This window comes from Halichoerus grypus, chromosome 7, assembly GCF_964656455.1.
Source record: "Halichoerus grypus chromosome 7, mHalGry1.hap1.1, whole genome shotgun sequence".
Classification (NCBI taxonomy): domain Eukaryota; kingdom Metazoa; phylum Chordata; class Mammalia; order Carnivora; family Phocidae; genus Halichoerus; species Halichoerus grypus.
The window spans coordinates 76,567,531-76,593,155 of NC_135718.1; the positions used below are offsets into that span (position 1 = coordinate 76,567,531).

The 25,625-nt window shown below is 46.8% G+C and overlaps 2 protein-coding genes across 2 annotated transcripts; both read right to left on the reverse strand.

The window, feature by feature from the left end:
- Positions 1 to 22,761, reverse strand: LOC118527515 (protein IFIT1 homolog B-like). The gene is made up of 2 exons (XM_036079372.2): positions 22,640 to 22,761; positions 1 to 2,641 (listed from the first exon to the last, which is right to left on the reverse strand). The coding sequence occupies exons 1-2, from the start codon at positions 22,666 to 22,668 to the stop codon at positions 1,222 to 1,224; spliced, it is 1,449 nt and encodes a 482-aa protein (XP_035935265.2). The 5' UTR covers positions 22,669 to 22,761; the 3' UTR covers positions 1 to 1,221.
- IFIT3 (interferon induced protein with tetratricopeptide repeats 3) lies at positions 13,451 to 22,758 on the reverse strand. The gene is made up of 2 exons (XM_036079369.2): positions 22,640 to 22,758; positions 13,451 to 15,381 (listed from the first exon to the last, which is right to left on the reverse strand). The coding sequence occupies exons 1-2, from the start codon at positions 22,666 to 22,668 to the stop codon at positions 13,923 to 13,925; spliced, it is 1,488 nt and encodes a 495-aa protein (XP_035935262.1). The 5' UTR covers positions 22,669 to 22,758; the 3' UTR covers positions 13,451 to 13,922.
- Positions 22,762 to 25,625: the final 2,864 nt, after the last annotated feature.

Here is a 25,625-nt window from a genome sequence, read left to right on the forward strand (position 1 = left end):
TTTGTTAGCTTATCAAGTTAATTTTACTGAATGTTTTGGGAGAAAATATTTTAGTTAGAAACAGGAGAAGGCTGTATCATGCACCACACAGCAAGCACTTACAAACTGCATTAATGTATTTGTCACGTTTAGCTGGCAACTCTTAAATAGGCTTTTCCCTTATTTATCTTTCCCCAATACACTTTAATTTTTCTTAGATGTGAGTACATGTCCAGCCACCTGTCTGGAACACATAGATCCCTTGTGATTGCCAGTGGCTGGACAAATGTATACGGGAGAGTTTGAGTTTCTTATGAGGTTAGAGATTTGGCTCACTGAGCGGCAGGTCTTGGCTGCAGGAGGGCCCTGGGAAATGGGCCCTGGGGCTGGAACATGGTAGTGACCCCCTGAAGTCCCTTCTCCTTTTTTCTTTCTCATCTTTGCTCATTTGCTTTGCCTTCAGATCTGGTAGGTCAGTGCCCCTGGCCACATGAAAAAGAAATCCTTTCTGTTTTTGTTTTCTGTTTCCTATGCTTTTTAACTTCTGAGTGGGTAGTCGGTGTCAGGTATTTTCCAAATACAGAATGCATATGTGCACAAATATGCAGGAATGCGCGTGTGTGAGCTCAAGAATCAGCGTGTGTGGAGAGAGATGTGTGAGGCATGTGTATATGAACAGCCTGTGCCCTTGGTTCAGGATCACCGTCTCCAGGAATTCGTGCCTTGAGTGTGTGAACCAAGCAGCAGGAGTGTCTTTGGACCAATGTGTGAGCGTCCTGTGGGCATGTGCCTGCAGATACACGGGTGTGTGCACGCAGCTACACTGGCGTGTGGGCCCAGGAGGGGCTGAAATCTTCCCTGTTTAAGACTCCTCTGTCCAGGAGACCAGATAGACTGAGGATGGAAGCTGCTCATTCCAAATGCAAAGCCAGAGGGAAAAGGACTCTTGTTGGTCTAGCAGGTAACAGGTGCCCAAACAGCATTCATCAGCCTTGGCCAATGAGCACAGGGATGTGTTATAGAAGAATGGATGCTCCTTTCATAGGTGCATGGACAGAAGGGGAAAGAAGGGTGGAGGGGGTCAGCGAGGAAAGAAAGAGGGGGGTCAGCAGGCAGCTGAGTCTGTGTTCTGTCAACTGTTTTGTATTTAAGCATGTTCTATGTTTCTGAAAGTGGTGATCAGCAAAGATGTTTGTTATATTTAGCTATGAACACATTAAACAGGTAATGGTGACCTCTAGTTCAAATCATGGTGTTGAAGTCAGCAGCCAGCCTGAGAGCCTCCTCATAACACTCCAAGGCTTCACTCACTTCCCCTTTCAATTTGTGGATGAACCCAAGGATGCTCAAACTTTCCACCATACGGACATTCCGATGAACCTGTCTTTTAGCCAGCTTCTCTAAGGCAGTGAGAATCTTTTCCCTGGTGCAGGAGGCTGTTTTGATTTTGAGACCTTTTAAATAATGGGTGATTGCTTTATCTACAGATATCTTGTGAAGGTCTTGGAAATGGCCATAGTGGTAATGAATCAGTTGCTGTAGATGATCGTTGATGATCTTCATGCACAGCACTTTCTGAAAAGTGTCCTCAGCCTTTGTGTATTGGCCTATTTCTGCATACAGGTCAGCCAATTCAACATAAGCCAACTCAAATGTGGGCCTTATCATCAAAGCCTTTTGAATTTCAGATATAGCCAAGTGAACCAATCTGTGGACATTTTCTCTAACCTCTCCTCTAGGGTGCCAGTTGGCACCTCTCTTTATTTTGATCATTTGTGCCCTGTAGCAAAGCCCTATCTGGTGGTGCAGGAAGGCAGAGGAGGGGGTGGCCCGCAGGGCCCTGTTTAAGAACCAAAGAGCTTTGTCCAGAGAGCCTTTTCTTCGGTAAAACTTGGCCGCGTATCGGAAGACGTAGGTCTGCGAGGACGTGCTGGTCAGTGCTTCTTCAATGTACTTTTCTCCTTCAGCTTCTTCGCCTACGTCCTGAAGCTTCAGGGCAAGGAGAGCCTTAATATATGCATCTTCTGGATTTAGCCTGATGGCCTCTTTCAGGGACTGCAGACAGAATGCCTCACTAACCTGTGTTGCTTTGTTAAAGACGTCCAGGCGGTAGGTGGCGATCGCATAGCCAGTGCTAAATTCAGGGTTTTCCGGGTCCACTGCCAGAGCCTTCTCAAAGCAGGCCTTGGCCCGTTCATAGCTCTTTCCTCCACATTTCAGCAAGGCCCATCCCTCCTCACAGTCCATCTGGGGACACTCCATCCTGTAGCGGGAGGGAGCCTCGAACTCCTTGCAGGTGTTCTCCACCTTGTCCAGGTAAGCCTGGGCTTCTTCGGGTCTGCCCATGTGGTAATACAGCCAGGCGTAGTTGCCCCACGTGACCAGACGTCTCGCATCTGATTGGGCGGCACGTTCCTGCGGGATTAAGCCTTCAGCCTCCTGCAGGCTCCGCAGGGCTTCCTGGTTCTGGCCCGCCAGGTGCTTCACATAGGCCAGCAGGTTGTGGATCCCCACGTTGTATCTGGTGTCTAGGAAATCAATCTCATCCAAGATCCTGTTTTCCAAATCAGGCAGTTCGGTGTCCTCAACTAGCAACTCCCACGTAAAGTGACATCTCAGTTGAACCAGGCTCTCTTCAAGGGGATTCCCATTTGATTTGTCACTGAAAAAATAGACAACAATTATTTGTAATTTTAGGAGTGTTCAGTCTAATGGAAATGAAGCCAGCACTTTGAATAGTCAAATTCTACCCCGCAGTGCTTGTCTTCCCAGTATCTGTTGCCTCTCTGGCTTCTGTGGTCATTGACATAAAAACCCTGAGGAAATGCTCATCACTTCATGGCACCACCAGGTAGGTTATGTGTTCTCTAGAAGGCAGCTTGAGAGATATTAATTCTGCTAATGTCAAAATCGTTTTAGCCCTACCCTCAACACTACAAAACCCTTCTCTCCCTCTGTGCCCTCTCAACACTGCGGTACATCCCTAATGCTGTCAGAAGAAAAGTGGAGACAGCTTCCCCTTGTGTTTGGCCTTTTTTTGGACCCCACTGGACGGCATTCATGTTTTTGTCTGCATTCAGACATGTTTATGGAGTGGCCTTGTTTTTGTCGTAATCTGTCATGGTGTCAGGGTGGTCTCATCTGGTGTTGATGTAATGTGAAGGTGCTATGGGAGGACACAGGTTCTTGCTGTGGGTTGCTGTTTAGCAACACCAGGGCCTAGCCTAGAGTGTCGGGCTGGCTCCCAGATGTCTGGGGCTCTTTCTTCTTTCTCTTCAGGCAACTTCTACATAATTGCTTCAGCACACAGAGGGGTGTCCTGACATTTCTTACGTTGAAGGTTATATAGACAAGAAGGATTAACCAGAAAAGGAATATCAAACAGGAAATGTATCTATTTTATGCATTCCAATATAAAGAATTTTTTAGGAAAAGTGTGTGCTTGAGAAGGAATGTAGTACAAGATCTCTCTCTGGATGAGTTAAAGACATCTTTCTATCTCTCATCCAAGGAGGGACTTAGGCAATTTGCAGTAGACCACATCGGCCCGTTACATTGTTCCCAGAACAATGTACTGGCCCTCTTAACATCTTATAAGCACAGGAGATGGCTTAGATCCACGTGTTCTTCCCCAACTCAACACATCTCAAGACTGCCCACAGATAGAGAATCCCAATCCCACTCCCAAAGTATACTCTAATGATAGAAGTAGCAGTAAAATTCTAAGCAAAATGGGAGCATGGAAATGGAGAGTGGAGTACCCAGGGGGGGCAGAAGGAAGGGAACCAAGACCAAGATGGCCCACTGTGGGAGCAGAAGTTCACTTAAAGGGAAGACTGGCTTTCAGCCAAACATTGTTTTACGTGGAGGGAGAAATCCGGGGGCATTCGAAAGCATGTCCGAGACCTGTCACTTGACAGAATCACTTGATGGCGGGAAATTCTCCAGACATATACCGTCTCCCCTACTTTAGGGCTATGTGCTCTGAATGCGAGAGGTTAAAGCTCCACCATGGAATAATTTTTATTCTAGATATGGGGCCAATGGGACATTTTTTTCCCCTCTGAGATCCCCTTCATTCCTCCCCGGCTTGGGCACAATGAGAACTAGTAAGACATTTTGCCTTCATTTGCTTTTGTGCACACAGACCAGTGGTGCTCAGTGGTGAAGTCTATCTGGAATCACAGTGCCTGGGTTCAGTGCTGGACTTGGCCACTGTTGGCCATGTGATCATGGGCTAGTTGGTCACCTTCCTAAGCTCTAATTCCTTACCTATAAAATCAGGAGAGTACTAGATCTTTCCTCACAGGTTGTGGTGAGACGAAATTCAATACACATGGCAAGCGTGTCTCACTGAAGAGCATTCAGCAATTAGGGGCGTTGCTTTCATGATGTGTCCCAAGTCACTCCATCTGGGCAGTGGGCAGTCTACACTGGCCTCCAGCTAGAGCCCTTTCCCATCTGGAGCGTACGGAGCCATAACTCCACAGCATTTGGAGAATGCTGCCATGTTTCTGATTGTGCAGTTACTGAGACAGGGTGCTGTGCTGTGAGCTTCAGGCCAGAGCATTCTGGGTCTTCTGACCTTAAGGCCCAAGTCAGGGAGCCCCGGACGCGCCCACACACAGAGCCTGGCAAAGCCTCGGGGGCAGTAGGCATCCAGCCTTTCCCTGGAAAGGGCTGACCTGTGGGGGGGAGAAGAGATTTTTGGAAGGGGGATCTCTCCATTTCAGCTCTTTCCTTCTACTTCTGTATCAGAAGGGAGGTTTCTAGCAGGCCAGTTGAGTTTTACTTTCTGTAAGTCGCCAGCCCTAATCCAAATCTGAAAGAAAGGCGTGGAAGTGTAAGCTGGTACTGACATGAAGTTTAGAAGGGCTGTTTGTACTGACAGCTGGGTGGCTCTGGAATTTTTGTGCATAAAATTATTATGCATAAACATTTTTTACTGAAGTATAGCTGACATGCAATATTGTATTAGTTTCAGGTGTAAACCATAGTCATTTGACATTTATATATATTTTGAAATAATCACCCATGATTAGTCTCGTGTCCACTTGTCACCATTCAGAGCTGTTAAAATATTATTGACTCTATTTCCTATGCTGTACTTCACATCCCTTGACTTATCTATTGTATAACTGGAAGTCTGTGCCCCTTAGTCCCCTTCACCTATTGACATCTAGTGACAACATGTCAGAAAGACAGAGGAAGTGTTCATGTGTCCCGTGATTGCTATGATTCTGGCAGTACTCCTGCTTCTGTGGGGCTCTGGCTCAGCTGATCAGGTTTGCAGAATCTTGCCCTCTGTCTCCTTGGGAAAAACAGACCCACGAGCTACACGGGACAGAGCAGCATCAGGGAGAGAAGAAACAACCAATAAAGCGTGTGAGTGTGTCTATGTGTGTGTGCGTGCGCTGATGTATATTCACAAATTAAAAAGAGCAATAATAGGGGCGCCTGGGTGGCTCAGTCGGTTAAGCGTCTGCCTTCAGCTCAGGTCATGATCCCGGGGTCCTGGAATTGAGCCCCGCACGGGCTCCCTGCTCAGTGGGGAGTCTGCTTCTCCCTCTGCCCTTCACTCTGCTTGTGCTGTCTCTCTCTCTCTCTCTTGCTCTTGCTCTCTCTCTCTCTCTCAAAAAAAAATAAATAAAATCTTTTAAAAATATATAAATAAACTTTACCAGTTGCTTCATCAGTTAAATAAAAGGGTTAGCCTTGGACAGTGGTTTGCAACCCTGGCTGCAAAATGGAAAGTTCCCTGGGAATCTTTGAAAAATAAAAACGAGTTCTGACACCTGAGCTGATCTCTAGTCCAACGAATCAGAATCTCTGAGAGGGAGGCCCAGGCATCAGAATTATCACTGATTGATGATTCATTCATTAATTAAGGGAGGAAGGAAGGAAGGAACTCCAAGGTAATTGTGTTGTTCAATAATTGTCACTAAAAACCACCGAGCTAGACTTTGGCTTCTCAGTGTGGTCTGTGGACCAGCAGCATCAGCATCAACTAAAGCTTAGGAAGTCCAGCGTCTCAGGCCCCTCCACAGACCTCCTATATTAGAGTCCTCCTAATGTCCATGTGATTTGTTGGTACGTTAAAGTTTGAGAAGTACTTTCTTAGATAATCCCTAGGTCCTTTTCAGGCGGGAGCGCTATGGAAGAGTGGTCAGGAGCTCACTGCCAGTACCTACCTGTCTTTCTATGAGGCTCCGAGTCAGTAACTTCATTCCCCCGTGCCTTGGTGTCTCCATGTGCACCTTAATAATTCACACAATATGCTAAAGCAATGTAGGTCAAAGTGCTTTGACCTCTACACACCTTTGACCTCTGGAGGTCAAAGCCTGGAGGTCAAACCTTGGAGATTACTCACTTTGGCAAATACATGCCATCACATCCACAAGAGAAAATATTCAGGCACCATGAACTACTCTTTTCTGAAAGGTACACTAATTTTCATACCATGTGAGGGGTTTTAATGGCTGTGTTTGAGCTACCATAAATTAGATTTCCGGCTGACTCCCTCGTGTTGTAGTTATGATTGGATTTTTGTGTCTTTATTTTTACTTGTCAGTTATTCATTCGCTTGGCATCGTCAATGTACATTTTCAGGCACATTTACAAACGAACTAGGCTCAAGGTCTTGCGTAGCATGCTCTTATAATATCTATGAGATAGGTTATCAGGATCTAGGAGGCTAACAGTTTTAGACTTGTCTGAAATATCTTGGGACTTGGATATGACCTGTTTCCTCTTCTCGGGTGACTTGCCATCTAGGTGGAGAGACAAATTCATAAGCATTTAATTGTAACAAGAGCAGTCGACGTTGGTTGCTTTGTAATCACAGAGGAAGGGTTCTTTCTTCCTGAAAAACCTTCTTGGGTTAACTCTTACTCTTTCAACTGAACTGTTTTGCAGAAGCATAGTCCCCTGACTCCCTACGCAGAGAAGACTTCCAAGAATGTGTGCTGTGACCACACCTGGCTCTGGAGGGGGGGTGTTTTGAGGCTATGCAAAGGTGCAGGATGCTGGCTGCCCACTCTAAGGCTTCCAGAGGCTCTAGCCTGGGACCGCCAAACCAGCACTTGTATCTCAAGTCATAGAAAACCTGCAGAAGCAGATACGAGGAATATGTGACCGTGAAAGTGCCAGCTGACCACCAGATTGATGTTCTGGAAATGAAACATTTTGTATGACAGGTGCCCCAATATGTGGTTAACATCCTTAGTGTCCAGCCAGGCATGCGTTTGTTTCAGGTGTCTTGGCACTGGCCCTCACCAAAGGTCATCAGTTGTTCGAGGGTCTTTAGGTCAGATCTAGCCGCTCACTGTTCCTAGGACAGGCAAAATACCACCTGGGGATTGGACTCACAGAAGCAGAGGTGCAGGGCTGGATTATACCCATCTCCTCTCAGTGAACTGGCTGATCAGGCACCACTGCTGGTGCCAAAATTGGAAGTGATCAAGACTCAACAGGTGAGGGGGTAGACCAACTGTGGTACATTCGCACAACGGAATACTGTTCAGCAGTTAAAATGGATGCACTATCAAGCTACGAAGAAGACGTGAAAGAACGTTAAATGCACACTGCTATGTGAAAGAAGCATCCTAAAAAGGCTATACATCTGTATGAATCCAACTTTGTGACATCCTGGAAAAAGCTGGATTATAGGAAGGGTAAAGAGATCAGTGCTTGCCAGGGCTTTAGGAGAAGTGGTATAGTGGGGGCACAGGGCATTTTTAGGGCGATGAAACTCTTATGATGATAAAGTAATGGGAGATACACAATGTTGTGTTCGATACAAAGAACCCTATTGTAAACCATGGACTCTAGTTAGGAGTAATGTATCAATATTGGTTCGTTTAGTTGGAGCTAATATACACACGAATGCATGTTCATAATAGGGGAATCTGGAGGAGGGGTGAGGGTGTGGAGGAGGGAGGTATATTAGAACTCTGTACTTCCCGTGCATTTTCCCATATATCTAAAAGTGCTCTAAAAATTGAGTTTATAAAGTGGGGGAGAAAAAAGACTTGGATTAAGGGAAAGTGATTATGGCAATAGGGAGACAGTTCTGGTCTTAAGATCTGCAAATGTCTGAAAGATTAGTTAGAAGAGGGCTTTTCCTTTATGTAGAGGTATAAACAAGGCTGGAAACAAGATGTTGGAGGGGAGGGGAGAGGGTGGCGAGATCAGGAAATCTTTCCTTGTTGTCAGCCAAGCTTGGAAAGGGATTGTTTGGCCTTCCAATACTTGTTAAACTTCAGGGGGGAGTCAAATTTCAGGCTCTCGTGGGGAAAGAGAGAGATTTGGCCAAGTTAAATTTACAGGCATTTTGTTCTGACTGATCATGGGGACAAATAATTCAGCGGATCATTTATGAGACACAGAACGGGAATTTGGAGGGTCTGGGTCTGGCCTCGTCAGAGGGAAACATGGGGCCCATGGCGAATTTTATCTAAGTAATACGGGAAAGGGTGTTTCTTCATGGTTTAATGAAAAACCACAAGAGAAGTTGAACTGGACAAGTTTATCCCTCACAGGTCCCGAAGCCACATGATGGGGAGGTCAAGGCCGAACACAGGCAGAGAGAGAGAGTCATGGCGGGAGGCCTTTATCGTGGGCCATGAGTGAAATGCTTTGGGGCTCTGGGCCAAGGGCTGGATTGGTCCCTTCAAACCAAAAAGAGTGGGGTTTTGGTAAGCTCCACAGGGGCTTATCTAAGGGGAGGGGGACAGAAGGGGAAGGCCCTCGGAGGCGGGGGAGATTGCTGCTCAGGCAGGCTGCTGGGGAAATCTTATCAGGAACCTACGTTTGCTCATAATTCTGCAGGCCATTATCAAGGGTGTGCACTTGCCCATGAACGCTAATGTTAGTTCAAGACGCCCCTCAGGCTGCTTGGCAAAACAAAATGGATACTGAGGCTGCAATCCCCTGGAGTAGCTTAGCTTAACTCTTCACATTCTCAGACACCAGAGTTGGGGGCGCGGGCAGAGTTTTTGGCTGTAGCATTTGTCCAGTAGCACAGGGCTCAGGTAAAGTTCAACATGGTCAACATCATTCCAGATTGTCAGGTGCTTGGTGCTGCCGCTGCAGCATCCCAGTTCAATGAGCTCTGGCCTCTCTGGGCTCCACGTGTTCATGGAGATGGGAGACCCCGCACTAGACCATGAAGCCTTAGAAAAATTCAACGAGGGGTGCCTGGGTGGCTCAGTAGGGTAAGCGTCTGATTTTGCTCAGGTCTCAGGGCCCCCGTGTTGCGTCTGGCTCCGCGCTCAGCCGGGAGTCAGCTTGTCTCTCTGCCCCCTGCCCCAGGCTTATGTGCTCTCTCTCTCTCAAATAAATAAACAAAACCTTAAAAAAGAAAAAAAGGAAGAAAAGGAAAATCCATTGACATTATGATGTCAGCAAATTCATTCTGCCAGGTTTGAGTACCAGCTGATGGGGATTAGGTCTGCCAGTGACTTACCAACCCTGCATGAGGGTCTATAAGCCTCAATCATCTTGCACCTCTGGAAGCCACGTCTTCCTTATGAACTCCTGCATGTACGTAGGTAATTTAAACTATTTTTTCTCTTGTTCACCTGGCTCTGATCAGTTGGATTCATGGGCCCAGCCACTGAATGTAGGAGGTTAGAGGGAGAAAGATTTTTGCTCCCCTGCACTATATAAGCTCTACTTCCATTCATCCCTTTAAGTGACGCATCCCTGAGCTCCCCCATGTGTATGGGTGGATGTCCCAGTTAACAAACAGCTGTTTTTCTCTTGCCAATCTTTCTTTTGTCAGCCTAATTGGCAGGGCCCCTGCTGGACAACCTGGGAGTGTAGGTGAAAAAGATTTGTTTTCCTCCCTTACACTATCATAAAACTTAGCGGCGGTTCTGCCGGCATGCTGAGTATGCGAGTCCTTTTAGCATATTGGCGAACCTCAGGGGGGTCGTGGGTCCCTCACTCTGTGCTTGAAGGACCCTCACCCACCAAAACACAGTGAAAGCACAGTTTGGGAAAAGGAAGGATAAAGGGGTAGGTACCTGTGGCATGCGAACACCAACGGGATGAACTGCAGGAAAGGGTTAACATATCAGGCCTTAGACTACGATCCTTAGAAAGGCCTGCTTGCAAGATTTGCCCTTGGCTGGCATCTGGGAACTGGGATTTTGGGAATGTTCCCCCCATTCCCTAACCGATTAGTTTGGTTTACCGTGCCCACGATGTTTGTGCAAACCATGTGGTTAATGCTGACACCTGCTTTCCTCCTGGGAGTCTGGAATTTTGATATGTGCTAAGCAGGGGATGCCCGTGTGACGAGTCCCCAATAAAATCCTTGAGCACTGGGGCTCCAACTAGCTTCAGATGTGTGGTCACATTTGATGCTGGAGGAATTAAGCATATCCTGTAGGATTCTACTGGGACAGAACTCTGGGGAATTTGTGCCTAGGTTTCTCTCGCCTTCATCCCATGCACTCTTTCCCTGTGCTGAGTTTGCTGTTGTTGTAATAAGTCTAATGCTTGAGCAGGATGGTACGTTGAATCCTGTGAGTCCTTCTAGTGAATCACCAGACCCAGGTGGGTGTCTTAGGGACCCCCGATGCCAACTTCCTGGGATTCTCATTGGAAAACACAATGTAGCAGCCTATTAGGGAATGGTAACTCCATCCAGTAGAGCAAAGGAGAGAGAAGACAGGCCAAGACTTGCTGAGTGTGGCTCTCTCCACCCTTCCCAGTTTCCTATGAGAATGAATCGAAAATGAACTGCAGAGGAAAATCTTACAGTCCGAGTCTAGTATACACTGAGAGTTTAAGAGATCTTTGCTGTCCGGGCCTGACTTTTACAAAATGGAGCTCCCCGTGTCAGCTGCTGGTGGTTCTGGAGGGGCTGTTTCAGCCCTGCACAGACATAATTCTAAATTTCTTTGCATGTAGCTTGAGGAGCATTACCACTCTCATGGTCCTGTGAATTTGCTGTATCAGGATGCATTTAAAAACCTGACACTAGATCGCAAAACACAGTGGGAAGGAGGAGTAAGATGGAAAGCCAGAATGCTCAGGAATCACACACAGGAGTCAATGTGAGGGAGGGGAGTTTGGATTCAGTGGAGAAAATGACAGGAAAAGATTCTAGTAGAAATCCACAAATCGGGGCTCTGAGCCGCCCTTGCAGTACAGCCTGAAACCTCTTGGCTTGTGCCAGCAAAATCAGGACATAGCACATCAGAATGCACAGAAATGCATGGGAGCAGGGTGGTTTGGTTTCATACGGTTATGGGCTTGAGTGCCAGTCATACCCTTCCCTAGCTGTGTGGCCTCGGACAAGTTAGCAAAACTTTCTGAGCCTCGTACCTTCCACACTGGTTTTTAGATGCTAGCAATGCGCTTAGCACAGATCCTAGTTCAGAGGCCAGCACATAAACCTGCTATTGTTTTATTGTTACTGTTTTGTAGCTTGGGCACTTACTGTTTCATCTTCCCAGCACCCTCTCCTAGGATTCAGAGAAGCTGTCTTGGAAGATGTGACTCTGAGCTGGTGATAATGGCAGTGTCAAATTCTCAGGGGAGACAGTGTGTTCCTATATTCCTCAAAAGTTTTTGAGAGCCTCATTCATTCCAGGCACTATGGGGATGGGCATACAGTTGTGAGCAGAGGAGTTAGAGTCCCTGCTTCTCTGGAGCTGGTAAGCTTGAGGGGAGGAGTCCATGGTTTCCCCTGGGGAGACTGATCCCCCCCACTCCCCCGCTCCTCCAGTCATCTGTTTTGTGGACAGCCCTGGAATCTGCTGGGACATGCTGTGTGACCACCAGCCGAGCCTGCCCCACAGCCTAGGTGGTAAAATGGCATCGGTCTCGGAGCTCTAAGTCCCCACCAGGTTACTAGTTGGGTAAGGTTGGATATGGCCCCAGGGAATAAGGAGGAGTGGATGTCTGTGAAAACCAGCAATTTATGTTACTCCCCTCTGGGTCTCCGGAGGCAGAGTTGTGCGAGGTCAGGGTCACACACCAGGAAGTGCAGATTGAGGGTATTCCCTCAGACAATGGTAGATTGTAGATGCAGAGGCATCTTTTCAATAAAATTGTCTGGGCAGCAAAATAAATCACAGCATACGTGTGTAGGTCAGGACCAGTCAACAGCAATTCTGGGATCCTCAATGCCGTCTGGAAGGTGGATGGGACTCTGAGCATGGAGGGACAGCCTGGGTGGTGTCCAGGATCCTTCTAGGAGTCATCTATGTATAATTCCTGGGGATGGGACCAGGTACCCCTGTTGGGGAAACCTCCAATCTCCCTGATCACCACTCTACTATTTAAAATCTGTGTCCTTGAGCATGTGTGTTTGCATATGGTAGGCCGTTCCTCACCTACATGGCACCCCCCCCACTGTCGCTGTAGCCAGTCCCCACCTTGCCCCCAACCCCATGCTCTTCCACGCTCTCAATGTTGGTTTCATATATTCATATTCCATGGACCCAGCAACTCCCCTGGAACTGGACACAAGAGACGGTGCTGCTGTAGGCCAAGGCTGGCCAGGAGTCAGCAATTGACTGCTGGGCACTTGGCTGCTCCCCCAGCCTTGCTGGAGCCAGCAGATAATTCAGGGCTGGGGGGCACCATCACCGAAGTCTGCTGCTTTTTTTTTTTTTTTTTTTTTTTTTTAAGATTTTATTTATTTGCGAGAGAGAGAATGAGAGACAGAGAGCATGAGAGGGAGGAGGGTCAGAGGGAGAAGCAGACTCCCTGCCGAGCAGGGAGCCCGATGTGGGACTCGATCCCGGGACTCCAGGATCATGACCTGAGCTGAAGGCAGTCGCTTAACCAACTGAGCCACCCAGGCGCCCAGTCTGCTGCTTTTATAGCCAATGTAGCTTATGAAGCACCTTCCCAGAATTCCCCTTCTGCATGAGGAAAGAGTCAAGTTTCTGACCCTCTACTCACAAAGGAGTTGGGAATGCCAGGCCCTCTGTCTTGTCTGGGAACTGGCATATAACAGTCTTCCTCTGTACACAGACAATCAGATGATACCACTAGGAGAGCATATGAATGCAGGCCTTGGAGTGGGGTGAGGAGAGGTGGATAGTTGCTGCATGGTGGACGGCACTGTGGGTTTCCCCAGCGGGGAGGTGAATACTTGAATATTTTCATTCGCTCAGGAGGGTGAGGATCTTTGTCTCCAGCCAGCCTTGTACTGGTGCCCCCTACACACGGTCAGGGAGGCCACTGCCCAGGTATTTCTGGGTGCACAGCCACTCTGCTCGGTAGCAGCAGCTGCTGACTGGGCCCTGGGCTCAGCCGAGGCCCTGGCCTGGAACAGAAGTCAAGGGCAGGCCGGCTCCACCTTGGAGCTACCATGGGCACATTGAGAATGGTACAGTACGGCTGTATCATTACCCACTGTTCCTAGACAGTGTCCCGAAGAGAAACTTGGGGAATGAGTATTACCCTTAGTCACACATGCAAACCACACACTTTCTTCAATCCTGAGTCGCAATTTTAAAATTTATTGTAGCATTACTATCCAGAACACATATTTACTGGAGTGTTGCAATCGAGAATATATATAAACACATGGCTGAAGCCAAGAGGAAGACATAAGGAATATTCCAGGGTTAGTTCAAAGGTGGTCTTTCAGGGGCTCCAGAAGGCTAGATAGCAAAGGGGCAGAGTCCGGGAGAGCTGTTGGCAGGCGGTGGCCAGCTAAGAGTCTCAGTAAGAAGGACAGAGATGGGGGAGATCTGATGAATGGAGGGCAAACTAAGAATGAGTCAGCGTCACGCAGGCCTGAAGCCCTGTGTCCACGGGTAATTTTGTTGTAAGGCCCACACGCTAGAGGGGTGTGCGCGGCTGGGATGGAAAGGGGAGACAGATACGAGGAAGCAACTCTACAAAAATGTACCCTAAAGCAGTCCCGGGGTGTCGCGGGTTCCCTGACTGTGCTCCCATCCCTCCTCTGCGTTTCAGCTCAGGGTTCCGGGAACTCTGGGAGTGGGGTTGTGCGGGCCCCGGCCCCCTGCCTCACCGCCTTCTTCAAGCTCAGCCAGTGGCAGGAGAAGGCTGCCTATGCCTGTGGGGCTGTTCCTTAGGAGGTAGCCCAGCTCCTTCTCGTAACATTCGGCTGCCTGCAGCAGCTCTCCATTCAGCTTGTGGATTAATCCTTGGAGATACCAAGAATTTGGTGCATTTTGTGGAAGCTGATTTCCAGCGGTGTTCTGTGGTGGGTATTCCGTCTTTCCTTCCTCCGTTGCTTTTGTGCTTGTGGGCAAACCCTCCAAATTACATTGGGTAGCAGTGTCTTTAGACTTCCCGTGACGCCCCTGAAAGTCGCGATAGTGCTGGTGGGGTTGTTGCCTCTGAGTGCCAGGGAGCTCCTTACTGCAAGCTATCTGATAATAGTCTTCTGTTTCCAGGAGCTCATCAGAATATGCATACAGCGGATCTACTCCCTTCTCAATAGCTTTAATCACATAGTCAACAGCACACTGCTTTAGTTCTCCAGTCTTCTCTCCATTCCTACTAGCTTCAGATTCTCCCGTATCCTGAATTTGTTTGATTTTGGCCCTATAGCAGCACGCAATCTGGTGATAGAGGTAACCATTGTTTGGGATGGATTTTGATGCCCTTAGAAACAGTTCAATAGCTTTGTCTAGATCACCTTTTTTTTGATAAAATGTGGCTGCATTGCGAAGGACATCTGGTTGGCAAGGCGTGTTCTCCAGGGCTTCCAGAACCAACTGCTCCCCGTCAGCTTCTTCATTCATCGTCTGCAATTTCAGGGCCAAGAGCACTTTGACGTATTGATTGTTGGGATTCAGCTCAAGGGCCTGCTTCAGGGCATCCATGGAGAGTGGCTTCTGTGGTTTATTATCCAGACAGTATGTCGCGATGGCCAGCCCAGAAGAGAATTCTGGGTTGTTGGGCTTCTCCTCCAGAGCTTTCTCAAAACACACCTTGGCCCTTTCATTGTGCTTTGCCCCACACTTCAGCCGTGTCCACCCTTCTTCGCAGTCAAGCTCGGGACACTCGATACTGTATAGGTTTGAAAACTTCTCGCAGGTTCGTCTCACCTTGTCAACGTACATCTGAGCATCTGCATGTCTGCCCAGGTGATAGTAGACCCAGGCGTAGTTACCCCAGGTGACCAGACTTCGGGTTTCCGCTTGATCCGGGTGCTCCCGCTGGATCAGCTCCTCCGCCTGGCGCAGGCGCTCCAGCGCCGCCTCGCTGTGGCCATTCAGGTGTTTTACGTAGGCCAAGAAATTGTACATTGTAGCTTTGGACTCCGTGTTTAAGAATTCAATCTGGTGACACACTGTATCTTCTAGATCACCTGAGACACTGTCTTTCTTAAGTAAGTTCCAGGTGAAATGGCATTTCAGCTGTGGAAGGGTTTTCTCCAGAGAATCCTTGTTGACCTCACTGTGGAGAAAATAAACCCGGTCACTCTGATGGCACGACTGCTAAGCATTGCACCTGGGACGCAGTTACAGGTTCGTTTTGTGTGTCGGCTTGCCAGGCTGTGGGACCCCCGATGTCTAGTTAAACATTAGTTCTGGGGGGGGTGTGACGGTGTCCCCAGGAGAGATTAGCAGCTGACTCAGTGGACTGAGTGAAAGCAGACCGCCCTCCCCCGTGTGGATGGGCCTCACCGCGTCTGCTGAGGGCCTGAGTAGAACCCAAAGGCAGAGGAAGTGTGAATTCCGTCTGTCTGGCTGTGTGAGCTGGACATTGGTCTTCTCCTCTCCTTAGACTGGAGCTTATACCGCCGGCATTCCTGGTTCTCAGGCCTTCAGACTTGGACGGGAGCCCTATGGCATTATCCGTCCAGGTCTCGGGCCTTTGGCCTCTGACTAGAATTACACTGTTGGCTCTCTCCTGGGTCTGTAGCTTGTGGACAGCAGGCCACGATTATGATCCTCGGCTTCCATAATCATGTGAGCCAGTTCTTTTTTTTTTTTTTTTTAAGATTTTATTTATTTATTTGACAGAGAGAGACACAGTGAGAGAGGGAACACAAGCAGGGGGAGTGGGAGAGGGAGAAGCAGGCTTCCCGCTGAGCAGGGAGCCCGATGCAGGGCTCGATCCCAGGACCCTGGGATCATGACCTGAGCTGAAAGCAGATGCTTAAACATCTGAGCCACCCAGGCGCCCCAGCAGACTATATTTTAAGCACTTATTGATAAAGATTCTCTCTCCAAGATAAAACATCTTCCAACCCTGTCATATATAAGCTCCGGGAGATGTCAATGGCTCATGAAGTGTAGGGCAAGCAGAAAAGCTCACTCTATGTTCCTGAACCCGTGAGAGAGCCCTGAGGATGGAACGCTTTGGGATATTTCATCCATACCACAGCTTCACCAATGCTAGAGCTGACCATGCTAGGACATTTATGGTAACAAAAGGCAGTTTATTCAGGAAGATAGCCAACTACTTAAGTGGAGGAGTAAAAAGGTATGCTTTCAAACTTAAGTTATATACTTAAAATAATCTGTTATAAGTTGTTTTATTTAAGCCTCATGGTAGCCACAAAGAAAAACCTGTCCTAAATACACAAAAAGTTAAAGAGAAAAGAATACAAGCATACCTCTACTATAGGGAAGCATTAAATCACAGAGGAATAGAGCAAGGGAATAGGAAGGAAGCAAAAGGTTTATAAAACAGGCAGAAAACAAGGAACAAAGTGGCCATAGTAAGTCTGTAACTATCCAAAATTGCTTCACATATAAAGGAACTAAATTCTCCAATCGAAAGAAATAGAAGGGCTGAACAGATGTAAAGAACACATGCTGCCTTCAGCTTTCAGGACACACACAGACCGAAAGTGAGGGCAGGCACAGATACTCCATGCAAACCAAAGAGAGCAGCAGTGGCTCTACGTATATTGGACAAAACAGACTTCAAGTCAAAGAGGGGAAAGAAAGTCATTATGTAATGACAAAGCAGTCAATCCAAGAATAGGATAGGATATCTAATAAATGTTTATGCACCCAACACATGAGCACTGAAATCTATAAAGCAAATATTAATAGACTGGAAGGGGGATGGACAGCAAGACAGTAGTAGGAAGGGACTTCTATACCCCTTTTCCACAGTGGATAGATCATCCAGGCAGAAATGAATAAAGAAACATCGGATTTAACACTTTAGATCAGATGAACTTAGACGTTTACAGAACATTCCATCCAACAGCAGCAAAATACACCGTCCTCTGAAAGTGCACGTGGGACATTCTCTAAGATAGATCATGTGTTAGGCCACAAAGCAAATCTTAAAATTTAAGAAGACTGAAGTCGTATCAGGCATCTTGTCTTGTCTTTTTTTTAGATTTATTTATTTATTTTAGAGAAAGAGAGAGCATGTGTGGGGAGGAGCAGAGGGAGAGGGAGAGAGAGAATCCCAAGCCGACTTCCCGCTGAGCGCAGAGCCTGACGCGGAGCTCGATTCCACGACCCTGGGATCGTGACCTGAGCCAAAACCCAGAGTCAGGCGCTCAACCAACTGAGCCACCCAGGCGCCCCTACTTATTGCCTTTTTAAAAACCAATACGCAGGGGCACCTGGGTGGCTCAGTCGTTAAGCGTCTGCCTTCGGCTCAGGTCATGATCCCAGGGTCCTGGGATCGAGCCCCGCATCGGGCTCCCTGCTCAGCGGGAAGCCTGCTTCTCCCTCTCCCACTCGCCCTGCTTGTGTTCCCTCTCTCGCTGCGTCTCTCTCTGTCAAATAAATAAAAATAAAATCTTTAAAAAAAAAAAAACAAAAAAAAACCAATACGCATTTGCCAAGGCTTCCTCACTTACTAATTTAGCTCACATGTGTTTTTGAAAGTTTCTCTAAATGCTCTTTATAGGGTGCCTGGGTGGCTCAGTTGGTTAAGCGACTGCCTTTGGCTCAGGTCATGATCCCAGGGTCCTGGGATCGAGTCCCACATCGGGCTCCCGGCTCAGCGGGGAGCCTGCTTCTCCCTCTGACCCTCTCCCCTCTCACGCTGTTTCTCTCTCGCTCTCTCTCTAATAAATAAATAAATAAAATCTTTTAAAAAAATGCTCTTTATATGTATATGTGTGAAGTTTATGAAGTTACTGAGCAATAATTGAATTCAGATATTGAAAGGGAAAAAAAGCAATCGGGTAGGATGACTGCGGCAGAAACTTAATAAAGAGAATGTCTAAGTTGAAGTAAAACATGGGGTGTTGGATGCCCTTCCTACCTGGAGATTCTAAATCTACGAGAAACCCTGGGGAGGTGGGAGTCCCTCTGGCCCAGGAAGAGACTTCTCAGGGCCTCCAGCTGCAGCCATGAGGCTTTGCTGAGCAAAGCAGATAAAACCGGCAGTGCTAGTCCTTAGGACATACCCATATTTAACCCACTGACACTCCTTCTTGCTTCTCTTCCCCACCTTCCTGGATGGTGACAGTCTGTTGGCAGGACCCACGGACCCCAGCGTCGATGCTACTTCTCCTCCCAAGGCCTAGTCAAAGCCATCACTAGAGTAGAATCTTGAAATGTTCAGAAAGAGGCCCTTAACCTCATAATGATAAGAACAGGAATTTCTGAGGCAGCTTGTCGCATGGGATGTGTGCAGGGACAGGCAGACCTCATGCCCAATTAGTTGGTCAGAACAGGCACCACTCAGGGAGCCCATCACTTTAGAAAGTGAGCCCAGGAACTCTCCAGAGCAGTGCTGATCCCACTCTGATGTGCACAGGGACCAGATCACCTGAGGGCCTTGTGCAGATGCAGATCTGGATTCCGTAGGGGTGGGATACTGCCTTTGTATCAACCTGCCGGGGGATGTCAGACTCAGACCACACTGCGAGTAGTAAGGCTCCAGGAAGATTTCCCCCTTTGGCCGAGATTTCCAATCACCAGTTTCTCATTCTCAAACACCCCTTCAATGGGCAAGCCTTGCTTTGTATCAGCGTCCTTCCCAGGCCACCCACTCCCCACCCACTCTGGGTGTCTTGCCCTCACACTTACGTACATACCATGGGGTAGACGAAGTACCTGTGGTCCTCTTTAAATACGTATTTTTTTTTCTAGGCTTTGTTTCTGATCTACTCAATCTGGATTTCAGAATGCAGGACCTGCTAGTGTGCATTCTAACAGAGCACCCAGCTCAGTTGGGATACCCGCCATCTGCTACTGTTTGAGATACTGCAACACTTTCTCCCTGTTCATCGTCAGCAGGGGAGGCCTGTGGATGGGGTCAGGTCAGTAAGAGGAGGCCTCAGGTACACGCCGTCAGCTCAGAAGAATTTTTTTTCTACTGTTCTAGGTTCTTCGGCTAGTCTAGTAATTAAATTGACATAAGACAGATGAGCAGGGGAGAAAAGATTCAATTTCATGTGTGCAGGAGCCCCATACAAGTCTAAGACCCAAAGGCAGGCAGGCAGCAGAGTCTCATGTACCATCCTCAGCTGAGGAGCGGACGGGGGCCTGGGATTTCAAGGCAGTGGGGAGTCAGTCATTCCCAGGAAGACGAGTACAGAGGGCTGGTAATCAGCCTTTGCCCTGCTGTGCATGCAAGTCTTTCAGATAAAAAGTTATCTCTGGGCAGGCCCCCTATCGAAATTCTGTCAGGCAGTGAAGGGAGAGGTAAAGGTTTTTCTGGAGCCTGCTGGGTCTCGATTGCCTTTAGCTCAAAATAACCCACAAGCCAAAGGGGCACATTTTGGACTGGTATTTCTTCCTCCCCTCCGACATAGTTTCTCAGTTCTGAAAGAGCAGATTTCCGGGGAAGGGCAGCCTCATTATGAACTGGGGTTGTGCAATGCTGACTTAGTCATCGGCACCTTTGCAGAGAAGTAAGCACACTTTTGAAATAACCACAACAACCACAACAAAACTCGCTGACTCAGTCTTTTCACCTAAGAAACAAAACAAGGGCCAGGACCTCCTGTAACTATGCTGCACCCCGCCCCCTCCCGGCCCTTTTGACAGGATTTTGCCCGAAGGATCTCCCTCCGGGCTCTCTCAACAACTCCTGCTCCTTCCCACCTGCCAGGTCCCCTGGGAGCACTTCCCTCAGGGTCTGTAAGTCAGAACTGGGCCACAGAAATAAAAATGCGTGAACTGTTAAGATAGGCAAGCACTGAGTCGGCATCATTCGGGAAGCTGCATGCAAGAACAAGATTTGTGGGACATTCTCAACTTTCTGTCAGAAAAGTAGGGCAGATTTACCTCAGGATGGCTATTTCTCTCAATTCTGAAAAGCTGGGGTCCAGGCTGATTTTATTTTCTGCTCGTGGATCGGAAGTGGATGCTGAAGAGGCTTCCACCCGGGGAAGCTAGCCCTGAGGTCTGTGCTTTTATCAAACAGGAAAGGACAATGAGCCTGATGTCATGCTATCTAGATCCGCTCCAAGGAGAAGCTGAAACTGAATGTGTCAGAGCTGAAGTCACCATCTGCTGGGAACAGGGTTCCACACAAGCTGTTTGGGGATTTGGAAAAACGCATTGTGGATATAGGCCCTAGTCCCAGAGCGTCTGTTGAAATCTGGGTGTGGGCCTGGGCTCAGGAATCTGCATTTGTACAAGCCTCCTGGGAATTCTGTACCTGCAGGAACCCCTCCCTGTACCACATTTTGAGAAGCACTGTTCCAGAGGGATTTTGAAAAGCAGTTTCCCATGTACTTGTCAGAGATAATGTAGTGTATCAACCGGTGAGTCAGACAATCTAGAATAAAGGAACATGACCACAAGACACCTGGATTTCTGTTCTCTCTTTGACCTGCTCTGGAATATTTCCTAAAATCCTGTCACTAAGCCTCATTTCCTTTCATTCAAAATGTCCCTGAATGAATTTACTTTTTCCTTCCATCCAAGTTATAGGGAACTATGCCCTGGGGAGATACCCTTTTCCTTCTTCTAAGGTGTGGCTCTGTGCACTCTAAGGTGCGAGTTTCCCTCAAAGACAGCCATCCTCATTCTCCAAATAGGGCCACTGAGAGCCTAGTCCTTTTAGTCCCTGCCCCTTCTCTCTAATGGGAGCATAATTAAAAGAATTAAGACACTCCACACTCTTGGCCTTTATACACAGTTACAAGATGCTCAGCACTAATGACCTGCTCTGACACTTAACTCCCTTAGGCAAGTAATTTGCCCTCGGAGCCTCATTTCGCTCATCTCGAAAATGAAGCTAATAAAAAAAATCACAGTTCTTCCTTCCTCGGGCTATTGGGAAGATGATCTGAACGTGGAAAGGACTTTGAACAGAGTAGGGCTACCGACTGCTGACCACATAGAAACTGTTACCGCCACGATCGCTGGCATATTAGTGTCATAGTTCTAAGTGAATTTTTCGTGGGGCAGAGGAGGGTGTCCATCAGCCGGCCGGCAGGTGCTAGGGCTTTCCCCGAGGTGCTCTTCCCCTTTGGCAATTTTAAGCCCTGTTGTCAAGGAGCAGCCCAACCTGCCCCTGTCCCTACAGCCTCTGGGGACAGGGCAGCTTGATGTGGGCATCAGTCCAGCAGAGTCCAGAGAGCCCCTACCCCCCAGACTTCCTCAGGTCAGGGGCTCTGGACACACCCAAGCACAGGCCGATGTAAAGCCTCTTCGGCAAACCCGCTAACACGGCGCTGGGCAGGGCCATGTTTTCTGGTCAGCCCCGCTCATGGAGACACATAGTTAGGAAAGCATAACCCGAGGCACTTGGCAGTGACTTCCTCTTACCCAGCCCATCCCCAAATACCAGCCCCCTCAGAGCATTTGGCGGGGGGCTTTCTTTCCTCACTCCCTGAGTGGTCACTGGGATCCTCCCTCCCCATGGGTGTTTGATGGGAACAGCTTCTTCTTCTCTCAGCTCTATCTGATGGCAGATCTTAAGCATGTCTACATGCATTTTAAAAAACCAAGTTTGCTAAGATTATACTTTACATACAATAAAATTTTAAGTGTACAGTTTGATGAATTTTAACCAATGTATATACCCAAGCAACCACCACCATTATCTCCTTATAGACTCGATCTCAACCCCAAAGATTCCCCAGTGTGCCCTCCTGGCCAGCGCCACCCCCCCTCCACCATCCCAGGCAACCACTGACCTGCTTTCCATCACTAGATATTACATCAGTATTAAAAAAGAGATTAGGTCATTATGTTTTGAAGGGAGATTGCTTGCTGCTCCCCAGCTCTGATCACAGAAATAAAAACAAACCCTAAGCTTCTTGTTTTGTTTTCATAAAAGATTTCTGGAAAAATGCCCATCTGTAATAATTGTTTCTTCAACTTCCCACCTGGGACTGATCAAACGTTTCAGAACAAAACTCCTCTCAGCAGGAGTTGCGTTTGCACTACCAATTCCACCTATAATAATATCTGTTGAAAAGAAATGCTTCCTTTTAAAAAGGCAAGAAGGTTTTAACCTCTTAGTCCTTTCAAAGAAAACCACCACCAAAAAGCCCATAACGAGTAATTCCCCCGAGGTCTAACTCTGAATCTGCAAACTGTGCCCAAGTGGGTCTACACTCCTGCCAAGCCTTTCTGTCATCCGGGCTCCCAGCTAGGGGAGCAGTTCTAGAAGCTCCAGGAGCCTGAGTGTGTCCACTGGAAAAAAAAAAAAACACAGAGAAAGCGCACGCTTCATCCATGAGCAACCAGACCACACAGGACCCTGCATGCACCCAGAAGCTCAGTTTACAATCTGCATCCAAGATCTGACGCATTCCTGTGTCACTGACCTCATGTCTGCCATCTGCTCATCTTCCATTCTGACAAGCCGGGCTCCCAGCTGATTCGTTCTGAAATTTTCGGAGTCTGCCTCAAGTCAGTGCTGAAGGAGCTATATAAGGGGTGTGGGGGCCGCGGGGGGGGCACATCAGCTGATGTTTTCTCCCTGTTTCTGAGCGATTGCCTCAGTGAAAGGAAATGGAAATGGAAAGTGAAACTGATTCAGTTCAAGAGGAGGAAAAGAAAACTTAAGGTGGAAATCTGTGATGACTCAGTCAAAGCATGTCCTTTAAAAACATGACTCTGAAACTTACAGTTGGAGAGAATGTGAAAGCACTCCCAGGAATCTGACCATAAATCTAGGGCAAGTCCCAGGAAATGGCTTTTCTTTTCTTGCAAGTGAACATTTTATTTTATTTATCGTGTTTGAAAACAAAACAAAACAAAACCCATTAAATACAATAAAGTCATACAGGTACAAGATACAAGAAAAATATTTTTAAAATAACTTGTTTTTCTATTGAAAATGAAAAAGAAAAATTTAATGAAAAACCTAGAATGAGGAAACAAAAATATAAATGTTATGGTGTTTGTGTGTCACCTAGTATTGAATCCCTAGTATTGAATCAAATGCTAATCAAAGTGTTACTTTGAAGGCATTTTGTAAACATGACATATTCAATTGACTTTTTTCTCAAAATTAAAAACTTATTTTTTTTTTCTAAAGAGAATGAGATTGAGCGCTGGGTGAGAGGGGCAGAGAGAGAGGGAGAGAGAGAATACCAAGCAGACTCCACGCCCGGTGCAGAGCCCGACACGGGGCTCTATCTCACGACCCTGAGATTGTGACCTGAGCCAAAGTCAAGAGTTGGCCACTCAGCCGACTGAGCCACCTGGGTGCCCCCAAAACTTTTATTTTAGTGTAGTTGACACACAATATTGCATCAGTTTCAGATGTACAACTCAGTGATTTGACAATTGCATACATTATGCTACGCTCCCCACAAGTGTGGCTGCCGTCCGTCCCGTTACATCGCTATTACAGTATCACTGACTGTATTCCTTACGCTCTGCTTTTTATTCCCCTGACTTACTCATTCCACAACTGGAGGCTGTGTCTCCCTCTCCCCTTCACCTGTTTGGCCCAACCTCCCACCTCCCTTCTCTCTGGCAACCGTCAGTTTGTTCTCTGTATTTATAGTTCTGATTCTGCTTTTTGTTTGTTTATTCTTTTTTTTAAGTTTCCACTTACAAATGAAATCATATGCTATTTGTCTGAGTCTGATCATTTCACTTAGCATAATACCTTCTAGGTCCATCCATGTTGTCTCAAGTGGCATGATCTCATCCTTTTTTGGGGCTATGTAATATTCCTCTGTGTGTGTGTGTGTGTGTGTGTGTGTGTGTGTGTGTGTGCACGTGCACACACCTTCCTTATCCATTCATCTAATTATAGACACTTAGGTTGCTTCCATACCTTGGCTATTGTAAATAATGCTGCAATAAACATAAGGATGCAGATATCTTTTGAAATTAGTGTTTTCATTTTCTTTGGGTAAATATCCAGTAGTGGAATTATTGGATCACATACTATTTCTAATTTTAATTCTTGAGGAAACTCCATACTGTTTTCCACAGTGACTGCACCAATTTACATTCCCACCAATGGTGCACAAGGGTTCCTTTTTTCCCCCACATCCTTGCCAACACTTGTTATTTCTTGTCATTTTGATTTTAGCCATTCTGACTGGTATAAGGTAATATCCCATTGTGGTTTCGATTTGCATTTCCCCGATTAGTGATGTTGATCTGTATGTCTTCTTTGGAAAAATGCCCATTCAGGTCTTCTGCCCATTTATTAATTGGATTGTGTGGTTTTTGGTATTGAGTTGTATAAGTTCTTTATATAGTTTGGATATGAACCCATCATTTGCAAATATCTTCCTTCATTCGGTGGGTTGTCTTTCTATTTTGTTGATGGTTTCCTTTGCTGTGCAAAAGCTCTTAATTTTGATGTAGTCCCAATGGTTTATTTTTGCTTTTCTTTCCCTTGCATTAGGAGACATATCAAGAAAATGTTTCTATGGCCCATGTCAGAGAAATTACTGCCTTTGCTCTCTTCTAGGATTTTTATGGTTTCAGGTCTCACATTTAGGTCTTTAACCCATTTTGAGTTTATTTTTGTATATAGTGTAAGTAGGTGGTCCAGCTTCATTCTTTTGTAAGTAGCTATCCACTTTTCCCAGCACCATTTGTTGAAGAAACTGTCTTTTCCCCATTGTATATTCTTGCCTCTTTTGTTATAGATTAATTGACCATATAATTGTGGATTTATTTCTGGGGTTTCTATTCTGTTCCATTGATCTATGTGTCTATTTTTGTGCCAGTACCATACTCTTTGGATTACTATAGATTTATAGTAGATCTTGAAATCTGGTATTGTGGTACCTCCAGCTTTGTTCTTTCTCAGGATTGTTTTGGGTCTTTGGGGTCTTTTGTGGTTCCACACAAATTTTAGTAATATTTGTTTTAGTTTTGTGAAAAATGCTGTTGTGGGGGGACGCCTGGGTGGCATCTGCCTTCGGCTCAGGTCATGATCCTAGGGGCCTGGGATAGAGCCTGTTGTCAGGCTCCCTGTTTAGCGGGGAGTCTGCTTCTCCCTCTACCCCTCCCCTGTTCGTGTTCTATCTCCCTCCCTCCTGCCCCCCCAAATAAATAAATAAATAAAATCTTCAAAAAAAAAAAAAAAGAAAAATGCTGTTGGTATTTTGATAGGGATTGCATCGAATCTGTAGATTGCTTTGGGTAATGTGGACATTTTAACAATGTTAATTCTTCCAATCCATGAGCATATAATGTCTTTCCATTTGTGTCATCTTCAATTTCTTTCACTAGTGTTTTGTAGTTTTCAGAGTACAGGACTTTCACCTCTTTGGTTAAGTTTATTCCTAGGTATTTTATTCTTTTTGGTGCAATTATAGATGGTGTTTGTTTTTT